The following is a 17,394-nucleotide window of genomic DNA, read 5'->3' on the forward strand; positions in this document are numbered from 1 at the left end:
CATTTTTAAGCTAAATTAAATTTATCAGCTATTACAGAAAAAATGGCCAACACAGAGGATCTGAAAAATCCAAATTATTTGTTCTGATATCGATGATGATTATCAAGTCGGATTTTAAGTTAATTTAATTTTTCATAAATACCCCCCCCCCCCCCATGATGAGAATCTGAGTACCACTAAAAATTGGCCCCCTCAGGTCGATCATGGGTCTGAGCCTCAGAGACTTGACGTTGTGAAGACTTTATCACAGTTGCAGACACAAACTAAACGTCTTGGCATCATCAGGTTTGATTTGCTGCAAAAATCCCTCACTGGTGCTCACGCTTCGCCGCCGGTCATAAAACACAGCACGAGGGGACAGTTCAGGCATGGCGTTTGACCCTTGACCTTGACTCTTAACTCATGGCTTCTACATCATCATAAATATGGGGGGGGGGGGGTGTCAATCCGCAGCGGTGCGTGTACAGAAACATCACGTATGTTCGCGCAGATGCAGCTGACATACGTGCCTCCACCGCTGAGCCAGAGAGGGTCTCCAGCGCTCAGTTGGCGAAGGTGTTTCGGCAAACGTGACCTTGCTGCAGTGTCCAATACTCCGGCTGCATCACAGCCCGAGAGAAACAACACGTCTCTACGTTGCGTCCCCCTTTGTCCGGCTCACCATGTCACAGCTGTAGCACATCCACTACCTTTGTCTCAGAGTTAAAGGGGGCGGGCGAGGAGATCCAGATCCAAACTGAGGTCTGAGCATCTAAATAAAAGAGGGGGGTTCCAAGAGGGGCTAATGGGGGTCCAATTAAAGGCAGGTCACATGTAAATCAATGCCACCCCCCCCCCCCATCGTATCAGACGACGCCATGTACGATAATACCGGCAGCTCAGCCGTATCGGCGGCTATCACTCTTTTTTTGATAAAATATCAATCCGGTTTTGAAATGCAAGAAGAAAATACGATTCACAGGTTTACCAAATGCTCCAGATGTGCCAAACTCACAATGTTTACGCGTTTTTTCAGGGTTTACACATGAAAACTTGTCTATTTTACTCAGAGGTAAATATCGGCCACATCAGTTGTACAATATCAGGCAAAACAACAACAACAACCGAAGAACCTCAATGTTCCAAAGGTGGGTGATGAGCTTAATAAAAGGCACCCACGGGTTTGAGATTCCCCACAGTGAGACCCCTCAACCACCCCAGCAATGATGAGCCACCCCTCCATACCTTGGCACACAGCTGGGCGAGGAGCGGTCCACCTCCCAGGTGGCGTACAGGTTCATGTGGACCGGCCGGTTGGAGGTGATGCTGACCGGCTTGGAGGGCTGCATGTGCGGCGAAGGGACGCCCCCAGTCCGCGGGAGCCCTCCTCGCTCCGACATCCTGGAGGCTGGAAGGAGCGTTCAGACCGAGCTAATAGGAGGAATACCCGTAGTAGCCTCCGAGTGTGTGTGTGTGTGTGTGCGCTGTCCTTTTATTTTGGTAGTAGCGGGTCCTCCTCCTCCTCCTCCGTATTTTTTTCGGAATCTGGTGCAAACGCTCGCGACTGTGGCCAAGTTATTTGGCGCTAATCTCCGCCCGACGGTTGGAACATTGCAGTCGTCCGGCGGGTTCGGGACCCGAAGTCCGGTTCGAAACGACCGTCCGCTGCGCCTCAACTTCGCCTCCGTGAGCGACCCTTGGCGGTGTTTTATCGATGCAGGAAGCGGAAATTTCTCTCACCGAAGTCGCACAATGAGAAGAGAGGGAGAGACGGAGGAGCTACGCCTCTTCAGGACGTCAGACTCCGGGGTGAGAGAGAGAGAGAGAGAGACGGGGTGGAGGGGGAGGGCTAGACGGTAGTGTAGCTGTTAGCTTCTGTTGTCGTCGCCTTGTTGAACGCTCTCAGGTTTCGCTACACCTGCGTCACCATGTTTGTCTTGTCTTCTCAACGGGTGCTGTGGTTGTCTGACATCATTATGTTCTGTTTTTGTCACAGAAGTACAGGCTCCTATCGAGCCTGATCGCAGGTCTGTGAATACTCCATCCAGTGCAGTACCGTCATGGGCGCGTACAAAATACTAGAGGGGCCGAGGGTGGAGAAGTAGCTGCGGGCCCCCTTGCTCATCGTGTTGTAGTACCCCTTGACTTGTGTTTATGTTTAATTGACAATAAAATTAAAACATGTTAAGAAAAGTTTGGAAATGTTGAAATTTAAAAAAAAAAATAGAACAGTATGAGTGTCACCTGGTTTGGAGGGGGAAAGAGGCAGTGCAGCCAGATGTGGAGACAAATTTCTTTCAGTCCAATCTGATTCTTATCCCTTCATTTTTCTTTTTTTTTGGGGGGGGGGGTTTCCAATCAGATTCCAATTTTATTTTTTTATTTTTTTTTTACATTTTGTTTCAATTTCAGCAGAATTTGATTTTTTTTTTTTTTTTAGTTACGACCCCATTCCCATACTTTTTTTTTTCCACTTTATTTTTTTATTCTTCGTTCCGATCCAATTCTGATACGCGCTTCACTTCTGGACCAATGCTTTTCAGTTCTGTCATTCATCTTCCCAGTATGTTTTTTTGACAGTCCAGATATCATTACAAAAAGTTTTTTTTTTTTTCAGTACCAACCTAATTTTACCAAAAAAACCAATGTATTTTTGTCAATTCTGACAATTTGTCGGTTCCAAAATTATTTCAGATTTTAATAATTTTGTCTGTTCCAATCCAATCTTGACACACATCTGTGAATAAGATCCCATTGCCTGAGTTTTTCTTTTATTAACGTTATTATTCATGCCATTATGTTAATCATAAAGCTGTAGTAAACCACGCAGAAGTTGTTATTAAACAAGCACACATGCACGCAAATGAGTTTATTATAAAAAGTAACCCAAGGTAATGTGTTTGAACTGCATGTACGGATGGGTCAGGCTGTGTCTCGGCGGTTTCGAGGTCCAGTACCGGCTGTGGATTGGAGTCTGCAGCGGTACGTGGGTCACAACCCCTCCCACAGGAAAAGAAGAGCATGTTCTGTCGGTTCAGCACAGGTGAACGTGTTCACGTTCTGTTTTTAAGAGCTGATTAGTCATCATCTTCAACATTTACAAAGGGGCAAAACCGGTTATAGCTTTTATATCATAGTTTGAAGGTGTTGGTTCTTTCCCTTTTGCTGTTGGCAAGTACTTAGGAGGGGAAATCCAACTTTTAGTGCTAAGGGAATATTTTCCTAACATTTAAAAGGCGCATAATGAGGATAATGTGTTTTTATTATTGTGGAACAACTTAAAAAAACACTTGTCTTTGTTATAACCACCAACTGGAAGCCGCAATGACCCATTTCCCTCCTCCTCTTCTCCGCCGATAAAAACACCATCTTGCAGGTCTCTCTGGGTTTGACTGCCTGCCAGAGTTACGAGTGTTTTTCACCCTCAGGTGACAAAGGCAGAGCCACGATTACAATCTCTGAATAGGAATCAGACGGTGATTCAATCACTCCACCGACGTCACCACGCAGCCGGCTGCCACCGGCTCCCTTGTTACAGATGCCATCAGGGTTTACAACAACAGTGGGTCTCATTTATGAAATGCTGTTATGCACAAATTAGTCTTTCATATCGCTGGATTGTTGTGGTCCATAGCGCAGTCTAATAGACCGGAAGCAAAACCTGATGGTTCTTTGTAACTCACTGCTTCTGACAGCTACCGTTTGGAACTGGCAGCCGGCCCGTGCTCGGAAGAACTTACTGTTAAGATAACATTCAAAAGGGCAACAAAAATAAAGCTCATGCGACTTCCTTATTTTGAACATTTTCATGGTTTTGAAGGGTAAATGCAATCGTTAGCTGTCCGGCTAACGTTATGCAACAAACGAACCTCACCGCAGGCGCCGCCACCTTAGCTAGCCTCATGCTTCTCCTTTCCTCCTTTACATGTTTAAGAATGACAGAACGTTTACAGCAGTACTTCACCCAAATAGGGTTTTTTTTTTTTCCTTTAAAGTACTCCTGCATCCCTTTATTTGTAAACTCAGAATGCTAAAATAGCCAAATGTGTATTTTGCTTTAAGCTAGTAGCACCTGATGGTTAGCTACAGCTATGGAAACAAACACAAAAAAGAGACACTGCCTGAAAACATTGACTGGTGTCAGTGTTGGTGGACAACAGGGCAAACTGGATACTGGACAATGTACTTGGGAGTTAGTATGTGGATGTGTTTTGGACCGTGTTGCTGTTGTTAGCCATTAGCTGCCATTAGCTTTATGTTAAATATACTGTAAGAAGCTTGGGCTTTGTGTTTTCTGAAGTCACAAAGAAGCAATGCAGGAGTGGAAAACGCACTCTTGCGAATTCAAGACATATTTGTGAGTACTTAGAGGGCAAAAAATACTTTTCCAGTCAAGTGTCACTTGAATGTTGTAACAACCCTTGGGTGGCTTAGCACTTGTAAGCAACTGCCTTTTTGAAACTTGAGGAGCTGCCAAATTCACAAGTGTGTTTTTCAAATCTTTTTTTAGCCCAAAGAACTGTGAGTTATAGCTCCAGCTTGTTGGAACCACTGACCACATTTAAGGAAAGTCATTCAAAACTGAGCTGAGCTGGAACCCCCCAACTTATTTCCAGTTAGCTCTCTCAGTAGCGCTGCCAGAGGTGCCAGAGGTCAGCTCAGGCATTACTTCTTCTCCTCCTAGTTGAGGACAACCAGGCGCCATGAAATTACTTGAATGAGAGTTTGGTTTTCATGCCGACCAAATCGAACGCGAGCTGATATGAGAGCTCGGCGCTTCCTTTCGGATCGAAGGCGTGACAATCAGAGAAATCAGATGGCTCGCTGATTAAATGGAATTAAAACCATGCAGACTCTCCGCCTGGCGGGCTGTCCCCGTGCGCTCGCTCGCTCAGGATAATCAGGCAGAATGACTTAAACGCAGTGCTCTTTTGAACACGCCTCTCTCTCTCTCTCTCTCTCTCTCTCCAACTCCTGCCATTGATAAAGAGATTAGAATCAAGCAGATTTAAACACGGTCATGGGATAATCCCGGGTTGCTTTTTACACAGAGATTGAAATCTGCCAGGTCATCAAGTGACACTGCATAGGCTTTAAATCCTCTGTCAAAGTTAATTAACTTTATACCTTCTCTTGCGCTTCACGTTATATATTACTTATTAAGTTTGCCATGTACCAAGTTTTACTCCAGCTGCTGTTACTTCATAGTGTCTACAGTGTTTGCAGAAGATAAACCTAGCATTTTTCATGGGAGATAAACTGACGGACAGAGGATTTCCTCCCTTTGAAACCCAAAAATAAACATTTGCCATCATTTACTTCCCAGAGTCCTCGCAGTAGAGACGCTGCTGTACGGCTGCTGAACGTTTTCGACCATTAAAGGGTTGATATATTTTCTTTATTCCGTTGCTGGTGCGTCATAATTATATATATTATGGTCCTTGAGTGATTGTTGAGTTGTAGCTTCGTAGGACTCACAGTCACAGACCATAAAGCAACCAAGTTAGCCTCCAGGTCTGAAAAATGAAGCCGGTTCTAAGTGCTTCTTTCTAATGACCAGCAGAAGGTGACTCAACCGCTTGCAAATCAAATCCTGATTTTCTAAAGGTCAATTTTATACCTTGATCTTTGACCTCAGTACACATTGCGTCAGGGTACTCCACCACAGCTTGACACCCTCCTGCTCAAGTATGGTCATGTCTGGTTCTGTAGCAACGGCGCTGGCCAAAATTACACACAGTTTCTATGTGCCTGGAGTCTGTAATTGCATATTAAGTAGAGTACGCCCTTGCAAGGTGATAAAAGTATGCTGCTCAACACCGAAATGTGTGGAAAATCCATATGGGATGCGTCAGAGACAGCAAAAGCCTGCTATTTACGTAGCTCCCTCGTGGCCTGTTAGCTTGGTTTCTCAGCAGGCATCCATGTTCGCACATTAACCGCCTGTTAGCTTATTTGGAAGGACATCTCAACATTTGTAGCTCGCTCGTTAGCTTGTTTTAGCTTGTACAAGTTCAAGTTATTCAGATTATAGCCTGTTAGCTTTTTTTCAGTTTCTATAGGAAAATAATGAGATTGACAAAGTAATTAATTGGTGTATTACAAGAGATTTATGGCCTCTTCAACTCTTCTTCGCTGAGTCGTCTCCGTTTCTCCGCTGTGATTGACTGTCAGAAGCGATGAATGTTTTCAAATTTTGGACTTCCGCGATTTTGTTCTAGTTTGCTTTAGTAAAGACTGTAGTTTGGGTTAAAGGTTGTGTTTAGATGAAGTTACGACCGCTCCAAAATGGAAGGCAAACCGATCACACCAGAGTTAGCGACAGCAGAAATGTAGCATCTGTGGACCACACCGTTGTATCACTGTGGTCAAGTTCACTTGGATATCGTCAAAGTGTTTTCGATTGCAGAATAAATTAAAACTTTTAAATAAGACAATACTGCGACTATCAACAGCTTCAATATTAGCAGCAGAGGTGGTTCATTTCTAAGACAAGAACTGGACTGGAAGAGGCCGTAGCTCCCAGCATGAGATTGTTCCAGTGACCAAGTCAGCACACAGCATCTATTTGGGTCACTGTGCTTCCTTGCTTCTTCATCACAGCGAGTCCTTCACCGCCCTCTAGATGCAGAAATATAAACTACAGCTTATTCTTTCAACCAACAAATTGCAATTTGCACACGATCCTCACTTTAAACAAGTCTAGCATTAAGTGCTTCATTCATGTGGTCAGCTTCACATCTGAACCTCCTGGAGTTTAGAACCTCTAGCAGAAAACTTCAAACATACACATTTTACTGCCGGTTCAATTTTTTTAATGTCCAGAATGTAGTCCGCCTACTTCTATAGTCTGGTTAATCTAAGGTGAGATGCAACTTTCTCCGACACTGCCGGGAGAGCAAATACCGGGGATGTGCTAATTTGTAGCCTGCTAGCTAGCACCCTGGCCACCTTCTCACCAGAATTTATGGGCAAAAGTATATATTTTTTCAGTATACTAAGGTCAAGTATTGAGTACTTTGGATAAAATTAATGCGAAGATATATTTCTCTCCAACACCAGCAAAAATGTTGGGCTGTTGTTCATCACCTCTGACCGTTAGCTTCAAGCTTTAGACACATGGTTCTTGCTCTGGAGTCATAAAGAACGACAAAAGGAACTACAACACACATGGGCGAGGTTTCATTTGGGGGCCTGGAATTGTTATTTTTAAATGTAAAACCCTGCAAGAGCCGAGCATTCACACCCACGTGATCCCCTCTGCTAACACACAGGGTCAACATAGGGTCCTCAGACATTAGTGACCAAATCCTGTTCACATTTGTAGGCTTAGAAAAGCTCTACCTTGACCCAAGCCACACAGGGGGAGTGTTCCACCTCCAGCCTATAGCTGCCCTGCTCCTAAGTGATCAGCTGACTCATACCTTACATTTTACAGCTGTCATGTGACTGCTAAGGCGGGTGAACACAGAGTTAAGGACGAGAATCATCACTTCATTTATTTACAAAAAAGGGGGGGGGGGGTTACAGTGAAGAACATAAAACTTGGGGTCAAACAAGAAGAAATACATTTCACCTTTCTTGTGTACTCAGAGTAAAAAATGTATTTATCGGTACGATGTTGTTGCGGGCTGCAACCTGCGAAACTAGAATTCTCCACTTCCTCTCCCTTCCTGTCACTCTCTCACAGCGCTTCATTTTGGTGTCGCGGCTCTAGAACTTGAAGTCTTTGTATTTCTTGGCGCCGCCTCGTGTGTCCTGTGGCTGAGCCTTCCTCTTCTTTTGCTGTGAGGTCACAGAGGGGGGGGTGAAAATGGACTATTAATAACAGCGTCCTACTTTAGTTTATGATTAACCCTCTTAGAGGCATGTTTTGTTCCTATTTTCTCCCACAGTGGTCTAATTTTAATTTTTAAGATGGTTTTATCAGGGTTAAAAAAACAAAACAACCTTTTCTGTGGTTATTAATTCAAACTGTCAACAAACGTAAAGACTTGTTCTTGTTGTGCAAATGGAAAACTAGAGGAGGGAGACGGGTGACTGGGGGTCTCGGTACCTTCTGTTTGGCAGCGTGTTCAGCCACCATGTCGCTGAAGTCCTCCTTCTCCACCTGGGCCTGCTGTTCTCTGACGTGCTCCTCGTATTTTTGGGTCATGGCCATTGGATCCAGCTCCAACTCCTCTGGGGCCAGGGCCACCTCCACACCCTGAGACTCCTGTCCTCCACCTGTCTTGCGACCCACCATGGCCTTGAGAAGAGAAGGAACAAACCACGTGAGATCTAACCGATTCTTGTAGACGGAAAGACGATCAAACCCAACTCTGGCCAATACAAAGGGGTCTTACCCCTGACATGTCGTAGATGTGTGTTGAGGCCATCATGGCTGCTCCCACAGGGCCGGTTCGTCTCTCTGGAAGAACAGTGAACAGCTGTGGTGTCTCATTCCTAGGAAGACAAGAACACAGCCCAAGAGGGGCAGCGATTGGTAGAGGTTAGTGGTGGTTTCTGTCTACATCTGCCAAGGTAGCACCAATGACAACGTCACCTCCTTGGCAGAGATGATAATGGAAGTGTTCCAGCAGCGTCTGAATAGAAAATTAAAACATCGCTGAGCCAATAAAACGAGGCTCTCACCCATCCATGGCCTCCTCGATCTTCTTCTTCCTCAGCTCGATCAGCTCTGGGGTCTCCATGCCAGCGGGTACTGATGAGAAGCCTCCCGGGGTGATCAGCCCGCTGAAACACACACAACGTGATGAGTTCATCCGTGAGTGATCGTCTCCACAAGGGCGCCGGAGAATGTGCGAGGGAATTCTGAGCATTTCATTGGAGATAACACTGGGATAGTGATGAAAAACCTGCCAGGATAAACAACCCTGCTTCCACTGCCAGCATTCCTGGAGAATCAACCCCACCGGAACCACTTCTTGCCTCATCGGATTTTGTTTTTCGCATGAAACATTTAAATGAGCACGAAATTCAAAGACTAAAATGAATGAGGAGTTAAAATTCCAGCTGAATTCCAGAATTTGGCCTTTTCCACAAGTATTCTTCAGGTGTGTCTGTCCAGCAGATGTGGGTCTCCAGTCAGGGTTTTCAGAGCAGCCACTGCGTCACGTTCAGGCCCTCAGATTAAACCCGTTAGCTTAATGCTACCATGTAGACGGCTTCACCAGATACAGTCGCAGTCTTATGAACCATTAAACATGTCATAACAAAGTACACAGGCAATATTAAACAGAAAGTCTGCATTGTGGTTGTATGCTTCCGTGATTTGTAACTTTTCCCAAAACAACCCTTTACGTTCATCCTCCGGTCCCAGGGGACATCTGAGATACGGCGTTAACGGGCGGTGACAGTAATCTCTGGAACGCAGGACAATTGTAAAAACACTTGGACCTTAGTTACCTGTCGGCCGGAGTGAAGAACCCAGTTTCGTCTGGTTTCTCCTCGTCGCTCTCCTCTTCCTCCTCCTCTTCCTCTGAGGACTCCTCGTCCGATGGCTCCAGCTCTCCCCAAGGTGTGTGATCCACCTCCTCCTCGTCTGCTTTGGCCTGGACACGGGTCACAGAACAGTTAGAAAGACTTGACGAGATTTCTCCTGGTTAACTCTACGCTGTACACGAGACTGAACCAACAGGTTAATTCAAAATCAAGGCTGGAGTCACTTCTCTAAATCCTGGGTTTATAAAACCTGAGTAGTTTTGAGACCTGGAAGTCTGCAGCGTTGGTCCCAAACACGTCCCCGTACAGAGGTTTGCCCATTTCATCGACGGGTGGCTTCCCCCAGCCTCCAGCATGATAACCAAACGTGCAGTTCTGTGGAGGAACAAAGCAAATATACTGAAAGGCCTTCTGGATGTTCACAGTTCCACAGGAAGATTTCAACAGGGTTATGATTTGGTCGAGTACGGAACACAAAGAGGAAGCCCTGCAGCACCGGGACATGCTATCAGCAGCGTACCTCTGGGATGGGGGAGTTGAGGCCAGGGATCTTCAGGTTGGGGTAAGATGGAGGGGGGCCGTACCGCTGCATGGCTATCAACCAGGGAGGCGGGACCTTGTGGGCGTTCTGGGGAAAAAGACAAATACATCCTCACTTACCTACCAGAATAAATAAATGCAGGTCACGCGATGCTGCGTCTCGATGAAATCCCCTCCAGTCGGGAAAGTTACGAAAGCGGTTTCCTGAGCAAGCTATCAAAGATACGGAGATCCGTCAAGTCCTCCTACAGGGACTGTGTGATTTGGGGGAACTGGGGTCTGATAGTGCCCGACTGTCTTCTTGTGTCTGTCTTTGTTGTGTTCTGCCTGTCTTGCATTTTCTGTTGATTTGCTGTGTTGTGTTGCGATATTGCATGGATGTGCTCCTGGGATGAGACATCTCAGGGGGTTCATCCCTTCAATAAAGTTCTGTTACAGGGCCAAAACCAAACGTTTTGTTCACAAACATCATTTATAGCCCCGTTCCAACTGACACGTCTTAAAGCTGTCAGATACGGCGTGTGAACATCAAAAAGCCAAACATATTTTTAACCTATTTGCACCCTTTGTAGAATTTTGGGTCTCTTTCAGGGTTCATTTGTGCTAAAATAATAACTTCAGCTTTCATTCGCCAGTGCTTACAACTGAAGCTCTTAAGAACTGCTGAGGTACTTTTGGCCCAGAACTGTCACCGCAACAGCGCCCGTGTTCTTCTTGCCACTGTTATGCTAAATTAATGAGTTGTTGTTTTGTTGAGTGACTTCCGAGGGGTTGACGGGGTCAGTGGGACTCACGGGGCCGACGGGCATGCCCAGGGCGATGCGCAACTCATCAGACAGGTCACCCGGTTTCTTCTCTTTGAGGCGAGTTTCAAACTCTTTACCCTGCAGACACAGAAAAACACAAACTTTTTATGAAAAGCACTGAGCAGAACTATTTGTGGCATGAACAAGAATAATAACAATAACAGAATGTGAAGCAGCTTGCGTTGAGCCCCTCAGGAGGAGTTTGTACAAGTACGACCCTCAAAAATGCAATTCCTTTGGGAGAAGAACTAATTTTATTGAAGGAATTCCTTGACCAGTCAACCCTTAGCAAGTTTTACGAAAGCTTGCCGTCAATGAGAGCAGCTACCTCGTAGTAAAGGTCTCCATGTATCGTGAGCTTGGGTTTGATCTGCCATTTGAAGAAGGCATCATGGAGTTTCTGGTAGTCGATGTCAATCTTCCCCATCTTGGGACGAACCTTCTCCCTCATTTTGGTTTTCATGGTTTTGGCGTCCTCCTGCAGACGGACAAAGATGTTTCAAAATACCATTCTTGAACCGTCAGAGACACGCGTCTTTGTGGTAGCCCACCTTCTCCTGCAGGGCCTCCCTCATCTCCTGGATACCCGTCCTCTTGATGAACTCTGGGAGCTCGAATGGAGGTTTCTCGATACCTCGCTTGCCCTGGAGATACTTCCTTTTGAAGCACCAGTGGCGAGGGACTGGCACCGTGTTTCTAGTGGCCTTAAGGTGGACCAGCAGTTTGGGTTCCTGGGCCGTCACATCATGCATCTCCACCACATCTGGACGTGCCACCAGCTGGAGGCGGGACAAGGCAGAACTATGGGTTATTGCCTTGATTCACTATGGAAGTTGAATATGCTGCATCCTCACGTTACTCCATGTTCACCTGTTTGAGCTCCGCCACTGTCAACCGGTTCATCCTCCTCAGCTTCTTCTTTGACAGTTTGGGTGCATCTTGTCTGACTTCCTGTTAAAGAAAAGAAGTTTAACAAAGACGATTCATTCTTCTCTCCACAGATGAAAGGATGCAAACCTCATCACTGTCATCGCTGTCTTTCTTCTCCTCCTCAAATCCCTTTTTCCGGAACACCAACGTCTCTGGCTTCTCTGCTTTCTCCGGCTCTTTCTCCTTTTCTTTCTTCATATCGTCAGTGAGCTGACAAGGACAAGGACAACAGTGTGAGACTCCAGAGGAAAGAGTAAAACTGAGCCAACGGTCTTCTCTAGTTACCTTGAACGCCTCGAAGATCCTTTTAAAGAAGATGTAGTTGGGATCGTAGATCTCTGGCTCCTCTGTGACGTACTCGATCTCCACCTCCGGCTCCTTATCTTTCTCCTTCTCCTTGTCTTTCTCCTTCTCCTTTTCCTTCTCTTTATCGCCGCCACTCTTCTGCTGCTGCTCAGCCTGCTCCTTCTTCTCCTGTGCTCGCTTCTTCTTGCTCTTCTTCTTGCGGTTTCTGCGTCTGCGGTTTTTCTAAGGCAAAGTTTATATGACTTATTCATTAAATCTTAATAAAAAAACAGGAAATAATTCACTTTATGCATTAATTCTTCTTCTTCTTCTTATGATGTCATTGCCAATCCACCAACTGGGGTGTAAATGGTGTGAAATACTAATGTGATACATTCAAGTGCACTTGGTAAACTCTGGACTTTTCCTATCTTAAAAGTTCGCTAAAATCGTCCAACCAGTTTTGCTGCACTGTTACACAACCATCACTACAAACACAATCCCAGACGTTTTTGTGGGCACTCTGGTGAGAATTCATTCAGTGCTGAGGAATCATCTGAAAGACGACAGCGTGAGTAAATTCAGAGTATAAAGGTGTCTTGTCATAAAGGACTTACATCTTTCTTAGACATCTGCCCGTCGTCGTCTTCTGTCTCCGACATGCCCAGTCCAGCGTTCACGTCCATCTCTGCATCATCGTCTTCTTCCTCTTCAATAGACAAATATCCATATTAAACAGCAATTTGCATAAACTTTCTTTGACATTTGTCCGACACCTCAACAACGACCAAAGTGTCCAGGGTTCTGACCGGTGGGGTCGGTCAGCTGCTCCTGTCTGATCTCCTTCAGCTGGAGGATCTTCTCAAGGGCCTGAGGGATCTTTGGCCCAGTGACACTGACCTCCTCGTTCTGCCAAGCCTGCGGGAAACCCAAGAAATAACGCCTTGGAGCATGTAGAGGAAAACCTTGTCTACTTCTAATTAGTCAACAAGAAATTCAGGAATCTGACAATCATGCATCCTTTTCCGTACTGACTCACATTTACACAATTTTAACATCTGAAATCCCACAGAGACAAAGAGAATCTCACCTCTCGGTTATCCTCTCCTGGAGGAGGCGGCACTCTCTGTTTCTGGGTGGGCAGCATGCTGACACCAGGGGGCAGCGGCCCACGAGTATCCAAGCCTACTGAGAGACGGTGGCGTGGTGTGATCGTTATTAAGGAAGAGGATTAATCACAGCAAACAGCAAGAGAAGCGCAGTTCCTACAAAGCCACAAGACAACGATGTTGGAGGCCTGGCGGCTCCGCGAACACGAGAGCAGTTGTAGAAAAACAGGGTTTTCCTCTTCAACCTCGGCACCGGGGATCGCCGCTGGCCAGATAAACCATGTTTTCATGCCTGTAAATGTCACGCCTCAGACACACATGTCCCGCTCTCATGAATTCATTCTCTCAAGAGCCCCCCCCCCCCCTTTGACACTGTGTCCACTGGGATTTTGGTGATAAAAATGTCGAGGTCACCTCACATGAATGCGGTATCTCAGGAGCACCTTGTAAAGAATTTTTGCTGGGACTCAAAGATGCCCTGATGAGCTTTTTGACGGTGCAGTTCGCCGTCAGCTCACGTGTTCCGTATACGTCCAGCTCTTATTTCCTCATGGCTTCACTTTAGCCACAAACATCCACTGGGACTCATGGAGGAACTGACATTTTGGTTCTCACCTCTGACTGCACTGACAGGGGGCATGGCTCTGGCCCCAGGCCCCTGCATCTTGACCATCTCCTGCTGACGCTCCTGTTCCAGCAGCACCGCGGCCTGTGACACACGGTGGGAGATCAAATAAAATACATTTACAAGAAAATCCGATGTGGCAGGGCAACAGGGACATAAAAGAGGCTGGGACAGATATGCAGTTTTGGAGGTTTTACTTTATCTTTACAAATGAAAAAAAAAAAAAACCTTTTTCGTGAGTGTTTGTCATGTTTCAAAACACACAGGAACTTTTTGTTCATCATATAATTCCCATCAAAGTTCAAATGAAGAGGTGAATGTGACAGTGTTTGCATTCATACGGCCATTTCTTCCAGGCACAGCATGGCCACAAAGTGAGTGGATGATGCCCCTTGAAAGGCTTCTGGAATTGGCCAATAAGAAGAAAGTGGGCTCAGAGGGAGGTGGGGCTTAAGGGACAGGAGCTGAAATGATGGTTTCCAGCAGAAGCAGCATAAAGGGCCGTTAGTTCGTGGATGACATCCTCATGCTCTCACCCTCGTCTGCTGCTCCAGGAGCTCATGTTCATCCAGGACCTGGGCATCTGGACCCTGACAAACAAAAAAAAACAGTCATGACATCACTTATCAGAAAACCTAACCGCATGTGCACGCTGGTGGTCGATTCTCCACCACCCCTTCACCTGCTTCGACCTCTCCTCCTGCTGCAGCACTATGGCCGCTCTCTGCTGGGCCATCTTCAGCTGGTCGTCCTGTGACAGGCCAGGAGGAGGCAAACCTGGGGGTTCCATACCCATGTGCATGCCTGGTGGAGGGGGTCCTCCAGGCATCATGCTCATGGCCTGCAGCATGCCCATTCCAGGTGGCATGGGGGGCATGGGCATGGGGGGCAAGGGCGGCATACCTGGCATCTGTGGTGAAAAACAACCACGCGCCTGAGTAGCTTCATTCTTACAGTTCTTAACAGCAACATGCAAGAGTCTCGGCATATCGACAGTATCGGCAAATATTAATATGTAATAACTGTATAATTACAAGTACTTTCCCATCACTGTATTTGTGTTTATGCTGCAGGGTTCTTGCACCTTTTCTTGGGAAAAAAAAGCACTTTCCCTGCATTTGCAGGTACACTTTCATGATCATCAAGCAGCTATCCCAAGTTTTTGATTCCAAAAATCATAACGTATACACCATATCCTTCCATCCTTGGCAATTCAGGACTCGAAACTTACGAGAGCTAAATTAAAGTTGACGAGGGCTTAAATCTCCCAGTCGACTGGTCGATTTATTCGTCAATAAGTTCTGGCTCTACCAAAATTCTGATTGGTTGATTTTTTTGCCGCGTTAATTTCATCAGGAGGAAAGTACCAAGTGCTAATAGGGGTGTTTTCAAAGCACCCCTGTTTCACAGATAACGATCTATCTTTGAACACCCCCCTTGTTTTTGCTATTTTGGACTAGCCCGACCCGCTAGAGACAGACAGACTGAAGTACTAGAAGGACAGCGTCTGGTGGTTTGATGAATGAATATTTGATTTTGATGGTTTCATTTCAAGTCAGTCCTCGTCCACCACGTCAAAGACGTCTGCAGCGTGGCAGCATTTCATGAAAACAGATCATGGGGGGGGGAAAAAACGGTAAAGTTTGAAAACAACAGTTTTCATGTCACAACTCCACTACAAACACGACGGCCTATCACCTAGAAACGGTGAGCTAACGAGTCCACCTTAGGTTGCCCTGTCAGTTTTGAGTATATGAACATATCAGAATTGAAATTCAATGTTTTAGTCTCATAATTGTTTTGTTCTAATTGTGAAAATTCTTACTGTGGACTTGCCTTTTGTGTTTGAGCGTAAAGTTTTAAGTTAAAAGTCTATTTGTGTCTCAGCTGCGATGCTGAGCTCCTGTGTTCAGTCTCGCTCTGTCAGGACCAACGATGGCGTCGGTCAGTTATGATAACCTGACAGAAACAATTGTCTCAATATTCCTCGGCAGGTTTGTGCTGATAGTTGACACAGTATATTTTTCATAAATAAAATTAGTCGATTTATCGTTGAAATTTGAGGGCTTCAGTCAACCAAGAATTTCTTTGGTCGATTGCAGCCTTAAAATTGACCCAAAAAACTCTTTCAATTTTAGTTCGAAACGCTGGGCAGGCGGTGCTGAGCAGCAGCTCAAATCAATCAGCAGGTTCAGTCCCAGCTACCATTTGTGTCTGGATCAATTAATTCAGAGTGGAGTCAGAAAAAGCAAGCAAACCTGAGAGCCCATGGATTTGTCATCATTTGGTTTGGTGAGAATGATCCCAGTCTGGAGAGGAAATAAAACAAATGAACGACCAACACCTTCAACATAAGCAACCACCACCACCCAATATTGTACTAGTACCCTAAGTAATACTCCCTGTCTTGGTTAAAGAACTACAACTACCTACACTGACCTCTTTCAATGTTTTATGAACTTCAGAGCTGAGCCTCTTCATAATTTCTCTCAAAAACATAATAAACTTTATCATCTATGACCAATTATGATCCTATGTAGGTGGTGTACTGCACCAACAGTATATAAATATTCTTTACTATGAATAAATTTACTCTCAGACAAAGTACAACTACTACAAGCTTACCAGTGCACTGACACAACCTTACCTGTAGCATGTAGCCCTTGAGTCTGTCAATCAGCTCCTCTACTGGGCCTACAGAACGATGCAAACATGATTTAAATGTTAAAACTCACATTATTATATAACAATTACAGAGCAAAGGATTTCTATGAATGGAAGTTTGTTGTATTCCACGAATTAAAACCTCAACAAGATGGAAACTGAGCCAAGTTAGCTCATGACCGACGACTCACATTAGCCTAGCAGCTAGCTATGCAAATCGGCTAAATATCTTACCCAAATTACCTTTAACTACGTTATTGTAATTTTATAATACTCGGCCTGTATAGGAAAATATGGAGTATGTAATTAAGGGGATGTAAACACACCGCAGGCCTGGCTAAAGCTCACTGCAGCGGAGGAGTTGCGACGAGCTAATTAGCATTAGCAGCCTGCGTTAGCTAAACACATTCCCTCTGCCGGGTTCTTCCGAAACTTTCGCGGGCTTTGCTCACCCATGTTCGGCACTCCCAGCTCCGCCAACTTGGCCTGAAGCTCCACGTTGCTCCATGTACTCAACGCCGCGATCGCACTCCCTAAATCGGACGGGTGGGACTCGGTGCCCGGTGGTCCGTCGGATGCCATGTTGAAGTCTCTGAATGGAACAACGGCGGTAGCGGAAGACACGCGAGCAGCGAGAACGGCTCCGGCGCACCGCGGTGCCTGACGGGAAGCACTGTCCCGCACGGCCCGCTGGGAAATGAAGTCTGAAAGACGGAACGTTGCGTTTAGCGATAAAAGCCTGCAGATGTCAGTGTTGGCAGGTAGAATGGAGCTTGACATCGGTCTCAAACAATGTTTAATGTTTGAGTATAGTGAATATTTCAATCTATGACGTGTTTCAAATCAACACCGCAAACGAAGCTGCTGACTGGAGAGTAAAATGCATCAATTCGCAGTCAAATATCACCTGTTGATGTTGAATGTTCAACATTTTCACCCTCAGTTTTTGACCAAAATGATGTTTTTTTTGGTGCCTAAGTCAATTCCTCACGATGTTTCTTGTGTTTTCTGA

At 45.6% G+C, this 17,394-nt stretch overlaps 2 protein-coding genes across 4 annotated transcripts in view; both read right to left on the reverse strand.

Annotated features, from left to right (window-relative positions):
* pacs1b (phosphofurin acidic cluster sorting protein 1b) overlaps positions 1 to 1,800 on the reverse strand; it is a 45,231-nt gene extending 43,431 nt beyond the window's left edge. Inside the window, exon 1 of one of the 2 annotated variants that reach the window (XM_086196916.1) lies at positions 1,225 to 1,800. In XM_086196916.1, the coding sequence (XP_086053042.1) occupies positions 1,225 to 1,379 (155 nt within the window). In that variant the 5' untranslated portion in view covers positions 1,380 to 1,800. The remainder of the gene's footprint in view (positions 1 to 1,224) is intronic. The other variant, XM_086196915.1, reaches the window with a different exon arrangement.
* Positions 1,801 to 7,443: 5,643 nt separating this feature from the next.
* sf3b2 (splicing factor 3b, subunit 2) lies at positions 7,444 to 17,020 on the reverse strand. Of its 2 annotated transcripts, none has more exons than XM_086197778.1 (22): positions 16,835 to 17,020; positions 16,366 to 16,412; positions 15,977 to 16,027; positions 14,401 to 14,628; positions 14,255 to 14,308; positions 13,709 to 13,802; positions 13,075 to 13,169; positions 12,794 to 12,902; positions 12,602 to 12,693; positions 11,985 to 12,227; positions 11,787 to 11,909; positions 11,640 to 11,720; positions 11,321 to 11,548; positions 11,098 to 11,247; positions 10,758 to 10,847; positions 9,944 to 10,051; positions 9,691 to 9,798; positions 9,388 to 9,533; positions 8,614 to 8,715; positions 8,325 to 8,424; positions 8,036 to 8,227; positions 7,444 to 7,764 (listed from the first exon to the last, which is right to left on the reverse strand). In XM_086197778.1, the coding sequence occupies exons 1-22, from the start codon at positions 16,962 to 16,964 to the stop codon at positions 7,693 to 7,695; spliced, it is 2,643 nt and encodes an 880-aa protein (XP_086053904.1). In that variant the 5' UTR covers positions 16,965 to 17,020; the 3' UTR covers positions 7,444 to 7,692. The 2 variants fall into 2 exon arrangements, with proteins under 2 accessions (XP_086053904.1, XP_086053903.1); XM_086197777.1 differs by having other exon boundaries at positions 13,075 to 13,172.
* Positions 17,021 to 17,394: the final 374 nt, after the last annotated feature.

The sequence above is a fragment of the Aulostomus chinensis genome, chromosome 24, assembly GCF_037954235.1.
Source record: "Aulostomus chinensis isolate RoL2024-O1b breed Wild chromosome 24, RoL_Achi_v1.0, whole genome shotgun sequence".
Taxonomy (NCBI): domain Eukaryota; kingdom Metazoa; phylum Chordata; class Actinopteri; order Syngnathiformes; family Aulostomidae; genus Aulostomus; species Aulostomus chinensis.